This window comes from Tympanuchus pallidicinctus, unplaced genomic scaffold (assembly GCF_026119805.1).
Source record: "Tympanuchus pallidicinctus isolate F22 unplaced genomic scaffold, pur_lepc_1.0 scaffold3, whole genome shotgun sequence".
Classification (NCBI taxonomy): domain Eukaryota; kingdom Metazoa; phylum Chordata; class Aves; order Galliformes; family Phasianidae; genus Tympanuchus; species Tympanuchus pallidicinctus.
In genome coordinates this window covers 13,458,771-13,469,378 of record NW_026294747.1, presented here as the reverse complement: position 1 = coordinate 13,469,378, position 10,608 = coordinate 13,458,771, and the positions used below count along the sequence as shown (strand labels likewise).

General features: G+C 50.6%; 1 protein-coding gene across 1 annotated transcript; it reads right to left on the bottom strand.

Moving 5' to 3' along the window:
- Positions 1–4,438: 4,438 nt before the first annotated feature.
- Positions 4,439–10,089, bottom strand: LOC128086610 (cytosolic 5'-nucleotidase 1A-like). The gene is made up of 7 exons (XM_052695423.1): positions 9,981–10,089; positions 8,391–8,449; positions 7,627–7,794; positions 7,321–7,450; positions 7,029–7,151; positions 5,827–6,005; positions 4,439–5,601 (listed from the first exon to the last, which is right to left on the bottom strand). Exons 2-7 carry the CDS (start codon positions 8,433–8,435, stop codon positions 5,299–5,301), a joined length of 948 nt encoding a protein of 315 aa, XP_052551383.1. The 5' UTR covers positions 8,436–8,449; positions 9,981–10,089; the 3' UTR covers positions 4,439–5,298.
- Between the last annotated feature and the right edge of the window lie 519 nt (positions 10,090–10,608).

Genomic DNA, 10,608 nt, shown 5'->3' with positions numbered 1-10,608 from the left:
CTCCTGCTAGGGGCTGGCACCTGTGGCTGTGCAGTTCTCCATGTAGTGGTTCCTCAAGCCCATTTTGTGAGCTGCCCTAATGCTTCTGCTAGGGGAGTAGCAGGTTGGGTATTAGGAATAAGTTCTCCAAAAAAGCAGTGGTGCAGTGGCACAGGCTGCCCAAGGAGGTGGTGGAGTCAGCATCCCTGGAGGTGCTCAGGGACCATGGAGATGTAGCACTGAGGGATGTGGTCAGTGGGCATGGTGGGGGAGGTTGGACTGGACAATCTTAGTGGTCCCTCCAACCTTAACAATACTATGATCTGTTTATTTCTAATGTCCACTAAAGCCCAGCACCCAGCTGCCCCATCCTCCAGCAGGATAAATCCCACCAGCAACCAATGCTTGAGCCCCCCCAAATCCATAAGCTTCTTTTGGAGAAAACAAAGCAGGGCCAGGGCGGTGTCTTAGGGCAGAGAGAAAAATGTGCTGCACTGCAAATTCTGCCCCACTCCCGGCCACGAGGCCCGTTAGTCCAGCAGCCCTGGGTGCCAGCCAGCCCTGCTTCCTCCTGCCCCGCGGGCACGTGGCCGGGAGCACTGCTAGCCATGAGTACTGCTAGCCATGAGTCAGCAGAACCCAGCACCGTGTGACTCAGCAAACGCTGCTGGGCCGCTATGGGGAAAGTCGGAGGGCTCTCAGTGCCCTCTTCACTGCAGGTGCTGGTGCATCACAAGGTGTTCCCAGCTACCACGTGTGGTGTCCCCTCGTGTCCCACCTGGGCAAAACCGCCCTGCCCGTGGGCTCACAGACAGCGGGGAAGGGCTGCCGCCCCTTGAGGCTCTCCCAGCAGCTGGTGGTGCAGTGGGAGAGGCACAAACCCTCCTTTGAAGTGGGAAGGAACAGGCGCTGGAACCCTACCCAGCGTTTGGCCCTTAGGCTGCACACAGGACAGCTCCTCGACACCCATTTCCAGTCCGACCAGTCTACCCTAGCATCCCATGGTTGCCAATTGGGCGTACAGCCTCATGCTGGTGCAGATGGGGCTGTGCACTCAGAGCACAGATGTGGTCCCATCAGATTTTTGAGGTATCTCCAGAGCATTTAACCCAGCTTCAGCCCTTGGCACTGAGGCTTTCAGAGCTGCCACTGATGCACTCATGTGCTGGGGTGTGGTGGCCCTACCAAGCACTGGTCGCCAGGTGTCACTTCAGCGCTCCCTCATTATTTCCATGGGGTGTTTGTCCTGATGCAAACACAGAAAGTTTTGCTTGCTTTGAGACACTCCTATTCTCGACTCCATCCAGAGGCAAGCACTGTGCTGGATCAGCTGGTGGATGTGGGCGGCAAGTGACGCACCCTGGCTTGGGGCCACCATTTCACAACCTCCTGTGAATTCTCCAGGTGTGTGTGGGGGGAGATGATTCAACCCTGCAGGATGGAGGAGCACCCTGACTCCGACACACCAGGATAGGGGTCCTCTCTGCAGGAGACACCAGCAGGACCAGGCAGATCCTGCAGATTGTACCAGGAAAAGTTCTCCTCCAAAAAAAATGGTGATGCAGTGGCACAGGCTGCACAGGGAGATGGTGGAGTCACCGTCCCTGGAGGTGTTCAAGAAAGATGGAGATGTGGCACTGAGGACATGTTTAGTAAGCTTGGTGGGTTGGGTTGGTACTTGGAATGGATGATCTTAGAGTGTTTTTTTTCCAACCTTAATAATTCTATGATTTTGGACATGCACAGTGCAAAATGGTTGAAGCTGTGGTGACTGTGCAGCAGCCGTGCAGATGCTGATGGCTGCAGCTAATTAGCAGAACCTATTTCACCAGTCCCAAGCCCAGAGAGCAGCCGTGGAAACTTTTTCCTGGTGCTATGCCAGGACCTCACCCATTCCCAATGCCATTTCCTAAACACTTGGAAAATTCACACGAGGGCACATTTTCAACACAAGGATAAGAGGGAAGAGATGCCTGTGACGGAGCAGGTGGAGTATCTGCCCCTCCCCATGCCCTCATGCTATCAGTCAGCTGCTTGGGGCTGCTTTGGGTGCAGAGCTGACTGGGATCCTACGCAAGCATTCTTCCGCTGCCACAATGCAATCACCTTGTAAAGATGCTAAGTCTCTATGGTTCTATGTTTCTATTCTGTGATAAGTGTGGGTGCTACAGGGCTTGACTGGGTGGTAGTTGTTCTTTGGTGTCTCTCACACCAAATCCCAATCCTAGTGGCAGGCGAGGGTAGCTCACCAGTGGCCAAGGCTGGGAGAGAACCTCTCATCTACCTTTTGCATGCTTTCCCTTAGTTATGTTCCACAAGAAAAGATTTTACTCAGCAAAATGCTTAGGGACATGCCTTCAAGCCCACGGACTGCCCTAGTGCCTCTCCCATGCTGGACTGCAATCAAACCTCACATATCCCATCCCTGTATCCTGTGTGTCCTTTGGGCCCCTCTCTGCTATGGGGGCTCGCACATCCTTCCCCACTCTGTCCTTTTGCCCCCACAGCTGCCAGCTCCAGGCTCTTGCCTGGCACCTACCACGGGGACTGTCCCTGGGGCAGGGAGCTCGTGGTGTTTGCCTCACTCCAGGTTTTTTGGCAGGGATTGGTGTGTATGTGTTTTTGTGTCTGCATGTGTGTATACAAGCACAGGGAACAGTAACTGATGGGATGGATGGCAGTGTTGATAATGGCATCGATTCATTACCTCCCACGCCAGGATGTGATGGGCAGTACTGGCACCGATGCACCCATATCACATCCCTTGAGCAATGCCCCTGGGGGCACCAGGGAGATAAATGACAAGGAATGGAGCAGAGCAGGGTGTGGTCATCATGGAGACCACTCGAATTCCATGGGGGAGATGTATTTCCAAGTATGCATAGTGAGGGCCATCTCTCTTCTTTTTCCCACCAGCACTATTTTTAATGATCTCCTCTAATTTCCAGATGGATCTGCCCTTAGGCTTAGGGTTAGGGTGCTGGGGGTGTCCCATGAGTGCTGGGACTATACCTTGGGGGGGCCCCAGCATTTAGCAGCTTTGGCTGGGGCAATGTGAGTTGCCAAAACATACTGAGAAGCAATGGCCAAAACCAAGTGCAAGAGCCCTCTGTGCACCTTTGGAAGTGCCTGGGACAGCCAAGACTTTAGGATTATCCCAGGCAACGATGACAGCATTGTTGTCCCAACCCTTAATGAGTTTACTGCAGGTATCTGTAAGATGGAAGCAAGACGTTTCCCCACGCAGCAGATGGCTAACGAAGCAGTGCTTGCTGGAGGCTGTTCTCGATGCTCCACCTTTGGAACAGCGGGGGGAAAGCTACAGGCAATGGCCCAAAGCAGTAGCAGTTGGCCCTATATGATGCAATCCCCCAAACTTTGTGCTTCCTTTTCTTTTTTCCCCATTTTGGACACATTTTGCATTGTCATCCTTCCTCCTGACAGTGCTGGAGGAAGGCACGTGGTGTGTTCCCCTTGCCTCAGCACCTTGCACTCTGCCACTGCTCATGTGCTCTCATCCCCAGAGCCTTGACTCAGCTAATCCCCCTTACCCAAGGCCAGTATTACATTCATCTTCACCCGGGGGTAAGGGATTGCCTCATCTTTCAAAACCACATCAGCATCGGAAAAGGCCAGAGCAGCATAGGGGGCAAAGTCCCCACCATGCGATGCCACCAAGCCCTGCATGATGAGCGAAGTCAAACACCAATACTGGGCCACCTTGCCTGACAATATCTGACCTCCATAAAAGTGTGACGAACATCTTCCCCTGCTTGTTTGGAACGCACCATAATTAATGTTTGCTCACTGATTGAGGCTGACAGGTATTTAGCACTATTAGCAAATGATTAGGAGCTGATGTTATTGATGTGGCTACTTTTAGACATGTGATTTCAGCATCTAGACTTGGAAAAAAGTTGTTTTGGAGGTGAGTTCATCCAGCAGCTCTTCGTGCAGAGCAAAACCTGCCCCAAAACCAGAGCAGCAGAGACACAGATGGGAACACGAGTGGCCACCCCATGGCCTGTAGTGGGGGCAGCTGCCTCAGCCGCAGCTCTGTGGTCCAGGAGGTAAAAGTCGCTTGGGTGGGAATGTGTGGGAGCTAACATTGAGGTACGATGGTACACAGGATGGGACTCACTGGTGATACATTAAAAAAATTGGCATTTTCTGAGGTTTGGATGAGGGTTTTGATGGCCTTCGCTCTGCAGGGAGCTAATCCAGAGCCTACTGAAGGCTTCTTGTGATCAGCCTTGCTTGATGGGCCCCCCGTGTGCATATCTGAGGTAAGAACAGGACAAAAAACCCCGATGTCTGCAAAGCAGCTCTGAGATATTACACTAAGCATGCTCAACTAGAGACACCAGCAAATCACATGACTGTTATTTACTATTTACTGAGTGAAAAAGCATTGGTGAGGGTGACAAATCCTTCAAAAACAACAACAAGAAACCAAAACTAATTTCTCTGTAGTCTGCCCTGAAATCTGTATTTCAGTTTATTATTCTTTTGTTTTCCTTTTTGAAAAAATGGATGGAAAGTTACACAGTGGAGAGAATTTCCAGTTTCAAGACTGAGTGGGGGTAAATGGCTGTTTTTTGATGGTGGTTTTTGAGGACCCACCGTGTTTCCCAGTAGCATAGGTGACAGCAAGGCAGTGCAGCAGCCTCTAGTGGCAGCCCCTACCATCCAGCCCTAGAGAGAAAAGGGGAAGCTTGCATTGCAGGGGAAGCTTTGGGGGGTGCTTTTCGTCTGGAAACATTAGAAGCAGAGTCAAAACGGAGAAAGAAAAGTCATCCCTACACAGGGTCATCAGGGTAGGGCACTCAGAACCCATTTACCCTAATCAGGCACACCTAGGACCCCTCCTCCTATGTCCACCACCCACGTCCCTGTTTAAGCACAGGCTTTGGCTTATGCTGCTGTTTGGAGGTGTGGAGTAATAGCCTGAAGCTCTGCTCCCTATCTAGTTGCTGGTGTAGGTGGCTGTCTCCAGTGCCCTCTCCTGGAGGGACCTGTATTGCAACCTTGTCCGTGGTCTTTATGCTGCTGCTCCAGGGGCTGTGAGTCTCCTAACAGGGTGTTTGTTCTTCCTGCAGTGGTTGCAACCCTTGGTTTTTGAGGCCTGGAGGATCTTGTGTCAGGAGCAGGACTGAACATCAGGTCTTCCCTGGTAGCTCGTCTTCCTGTGCAATGCTTTTACCCCCTGGGGTTCTTGTTGCAGGCTGGGAAATTCTTTCCCTCCCACCAGGTCTGCCTTCAGCTGGCTCAGTCCTATCTGCTGGAGAGGGAAAAGGAAGGCTGCAGGTTCTTAGTCTGTCAGCAGCACGAGGGGACCCATGCAGAGGGCACACCCACATCTTGAGCCCCCTGGATGTTATGAAGGCCATCATCGAAGAAAATATGTGGCTGGATTTGAGCAAGAATGGGGCCCTTGGGAGCCCCATCCATGAAGAAGGCTTCATCGATGGGCAGACCCCATTCCCGGAGTGTCTTGATGGCTCGGATGCCCATGTCCCGGCCACTGCGGGCTGTCACCAGGTAGGTGCGAATGGGGGACTCCTCCTGACTGAACTTCTTGCGCATATTCCCCAGGTGCATGGCAAAGGCTTTTATGGGACCCTGCAAACACACCAAGACACCTGAGATTGCATAGGAAACATGGAGACATCTGCCCAGCCTGTTCAGTCTGCTTTTTCCTCTTTTTGGTAGGACACCAAGTCAGGCAGCCTAGGGACTGAGGACTGGTAAACGCAGAGGGAAACCGTAAGGATTTGTGCTTTTTTTTTTGGCTGCCTGTGGCAATGCCCTAACAGAGGACATGCTCACTATGGCTGCCTTGCTCACCTCTCCTATAGGCACAGCCTCCATCGCCCGCTCATATTGCATGGCTCCCTCCAGGCCCTGCTCCCGGAAGACCTGGTCTGTCTCATCAGAGAAAAGCACAGCATCTCCATCAAAGGCCACACGCAGCGGGGTGCTGGGGGCCTGTACCTCCTGCTGGAAGACGAGTGCTGCCGAGACCCCTGTGAGATAAAGCAAGATGGGTTTGTGGAGGACATAAGAGATACCACATCGTGAGGCATCTTGCATGCGAGCAACTCCTCTCTGTGGTCTCATCTCACACTACAAATGTCCTACGGAGAGACACTGGTGTGGTTGGGCTCTCATCAAGGATGCTTTCCATGAGGGTCATCCTGGCCTTTCCAAGACTGAATTATCTGGGGAGCACAAAGAAGAGCTGCTGATTTGACTGGATAGATGCTGATGGCTGCTGGGATAACTGCTGGGGTGTTAATGCATGTGAAGCCCTCCTCCTGGCGTTCAGTCCCTCTGCCAAGCCTGGTGCTAATGCCCAGATTAAGCGTGCTGTGAGTAATAAGGACTGGCACCTTCAATTGATTGGGGTAATTGGCTTAATTACAGGTCTCTTCTTACAAGCTGCTCCCTGCCTGCTCTCATCTGTGGGCTGAGGCCCCAGATGAGACACTTGTTAGAGCAATGATGATCATCATGAGGCTTCAAGATTCATAGCTAAGGGAAGTCTGGGCTCTGGTTGGCTTGCTCCTGACCCGAAAGACCCTGGCCAGCCGATGCACTCATACCCAAGCAAATTAATAAGGGGATTAACCCCATTAGAACTGTCAGGAACTGCACATACTCAGATCTAGGTCAAGCATGTTCTTTCTTCTTTCTTTCTGTGCCAAAAAAAGAAATTGGTATGGCATCCTCACAAAGCCATGGGAGTCATTGGAAGGTTTAAATAGCAGGCATGGAATGACCAGCCCATGGCGGATCTGCAGTCAGAATTATACATGGAACATTCAGTTAATTTAGTTAATTGTGAAGGCTTCTGACAAGCCCTAGCGTTTGTAGGCTATAGATGGAAACTGAAGGAAAATGGAACCATTAAAGAATACGTTGGTGACCAAGATGCCATTTGTTCTCTCTCCCACATAACAGGATGAGCTCTGGCTTTGCTTCTTGGTGCAGGCCACTTGCGAGCATATGGTGGGTTTGAGGGAGGTGAGATGGAGAGAAAGACACACCTCTTCGGAGGGCATTGCAGACATCTGTCCTGTCAGCTGAGAGGAACAGTTTCACCCTGTGGGACTTCAGGTACTGCGTGGAGTCCTCATCACTGACAAAGCAGAACTTGGAAATCTCCAGGCCTTGGGACAGGGAATATGAGCAAAGTCTGTTATGGGGCTGTGTCCTCCTTGCAGCACCCCTTCACCTCCCCAGTCTCTGCATGCTTTCCCCTGGCTCTGTATTCCCCATGGATGCAGTGCTGGGGAGAGAGCACTGAGGGGGCATACCCCCAGGGATGAGCAACCTTACCGTAATGCTTGGCACTGTTGATGATGCGCACGCCACTCTCTGGGCTGTTGTTGGAGAGCACTATGATATCAAAGAGGCCCTTCTCTGCTGGGTTACTCTCCAGGATCTTCTTATTCACATACTGTGCTGCCTGTGGGAACAGACCATTTTGTAATGGGCATCACTGATGGCTTTTCAGGGCTGTATGGAAATCTTGTGGTCATTGGATGGGGTGGGTGGGTGGGTGGGAGCCAGTTGGGGTGAGACCTGGGGGCAGAAAGGCTGTTTTCACCCTGCACTGTGAGTGATGTTTGCCCTGGAGCTCACCTGGATGAAGGCAAAGGCTGTGCCTGGGGGAAGGGGGTTGTCCTGGTTGGCCTGTTGGTGCCTCACGTATTCCTCCTTTCCTTTTTCTAAGTAGAGCTGGTGCTCTTCTTCCAAGTTGAAGATGGCTCTGGTGGTCACTGCAATGACCAGTGCCTCGCTGGGATCTTTCTGCAAGGTGAGAGCAGAGATGGGTTGGGGGAACATAATGGAAGAGCCACAATGGATTGTGGTGTGAGGTGGTGGGTCTACGTGTTGGAAGCATCACTCGTGTGTCATGGTTCCTGCCTCCACCGCCAGAGAGACTTTGATGAAGAGATACCAAGCCTGATCTTCATCTGCAGGTCACTGAGGTTGGAGCAGGCAGTTGTGAAATGCCAACCTGTCTGATAAGTGCAGTGTGCTCTGAGGACAGCTCACGTGGAAGAAGATTGCTTTATAATTTGTGCATCTATGGGCACAGCACAGCTGTAGTCAGCGTAGTCATCTGCTCATACTGAGCTGGGCATTTCTGGCATTCCCTGCATGTCCTGGTGCTTTGATTCTTATTTTATCTCCACTCTGGAGAGACTGATGAAAGCTCTCTTTGTACTACTGTTTTCTCTTTGGTCATTCCAAAATTAAACCTGAGCAAATGTTTTGCTTGTGCAACCCAAGGCACAAACAACTTCGGCCACCAAAGTTTCAGGTTATGTCATCTCCTGTAGTGGCATTTCAAAATGTGCTTTGGAAATTAGGGATCTGCATTTGTAATGAGCAACTCTTACCTGTTTCACATCAGTATTGATGACTGTGCTTTCAGGCTCTGCCATCTTCCAATTTCAGCCTCAAATGAGAGAAAACACCATTGAACTGATCATGTAATAAAAGACCTGAAATATCCAGCTAGGCTTCTTCTTCCTTACTGTGATTCCTGGTAGTTTTTGTCTGACAGATCATTTTCTATCTACATATGAACAAGATCACGGTGTTGAAGATTGCTTGCAGATGTCGAAGACACAAGTAAGTTGGGATGTGTGGTGAACAAGCATTTGCCAATCCTGCACATGCAGGATCCCCTACACCACAGCTATCTGTGCAGGCTGGGCTTACCCATGTCTGGCAGAATGCAGTCTTGGGGTGCTGCGCGCTGCTATTTTTGCACACCAGGTCCTGTGGCTTCTGTAACCATCTCACCATATGCTTCATTTCTCTGCACTAGTTGGTTCTATAAGTGGACTTGAGGGATTCAGCCTGTGGACTGGGAATGGCTCCCATTCCCACAGCTCCTACAAATATGCTGTGGGGTTTCTCTGAGGAGCAGAGGAGGCAATAACGGCTCTGCACAGATGTGCTGGGATTGGCAAGGGAGTTAAAACCTCAATTCCCATTTGATGTGCTACTTGATCAATGGAATGGGAGGCTGTGCATGCCTAGACCAGAAGGAAAGTGCATGGCATAGACTTCACCCTCCTTGTTGTCCTGCTGTGCTTGCTGCTGGAGGACTTCAGATTTCCTCTACCTCACCTTATTTTTTCAGGCTTTTTATTAAGACTGACATGCCCACTTCATTGAGCTGTCACTGCATGTCTGGAATTTGTCTCTTGGCTGCATTTCTGCCCTTGGCCTGCTCATGCAGCTGAGCTGAGCAACCACTGTTAGACTCAGCACAAACTTACACCCCATCCACTGATCCCTTCGGAGGTGTGTAGAAAGAGATACGTTGCAGGATATATATATATGTGTGTGTGTGTGTGTATATTATATATCACAGATTATCTATGTAATGTATATAGGTGCATGATCTGCAAGGAGCCTGATGCTTCTATATCCCTGCATTGCAAAGCATCACCCTACTTTCTCCACCCACATCCTGTGTGGGGAAGGTTCTCCTCCCACAGAGCAGTGGGGTAACAGCCACCAGCCCATATCTCAGCAGGGACAAATGTCCCCTGTAGAGATTCCATCCAAGTAGCAGCTCTTAACACATGCCGTGTTTTTGGGACTCCTCTTCCCTTTTCTTAAAGTGAAAGTGAAAGGAGAGGAGGTGGAGCTGAGCTGCTCTTTGCGGAAGGAGAGCAAGCCTATTAATTTTTGCTCCATCCCTTGAAATCGGGAAGACCATGCCTGACTTCTCATTCCTCTTTATCTGCCTATAGTATTGTTTACAGACAGCATTTATACAGATAAGTATATAATATCTATACACATAGCTACACGCGCACACAGCACCGTGTGTGTGTATATATATACACATATGGAAAAGCATCCATGGTGGATGCTTGCAGCTCCCTGCAGCGTAGCAAAGAGCAAACACAGTGTGCCTCCAGCTGGGAAAGAAGCAGCTGAGGCTTGCTAGAACAAAGATCCAAACTCACCACCAGCGCTGTCTCCTCATCTAACGCAGCATCCACTCCTCTGCCCCACTTCACCCAGGTGCTGCTGCTTATATCTCTCTGGGGCCAGCAGGAAGCAGGCAGCTGCGTGCGAGGCACAGCCCTTCCCCTGGCGTGATGGGATTTGTAGTCAGCCCTGCGGGCTGGCTGCATGCCTGGCTGCATTTCTACATCGGCCTCCTGACCAGCTTTTATTTTATTTCTGCTCGCTGCCCACAAGCACTGCAATTAGGTTTATTTTTGTAGGTACATCTCTCATTTCCTAGCCCTTGTGTGCATAGCTGTCGTGTTTTTGACCAAAAAGCACAGGAGTTCCTATTCAGGAGGGACAAAGAGCAAAATCTGTAATTTTGCTGTGCCGTTTTTAGGACCCTTTGCAGAAAACTGGGGCTATTGCCACATATTACTAAATCACCTCTCATGGGCTGCAACAGGGGTCTTGCTGCCATGCAATACTGCTTCACCAAGGTGCTTCGCTTCTGCAGACAGCACCACTGACGTACTCAGCATGCACAGCTTTTTCCCTGAATGCTTTTATTGGATATGTTCCCTTTAACCCAAATTTCTCTTATATATTTCTTCTGTGCACCCTCCAACTCTTCCTAATACA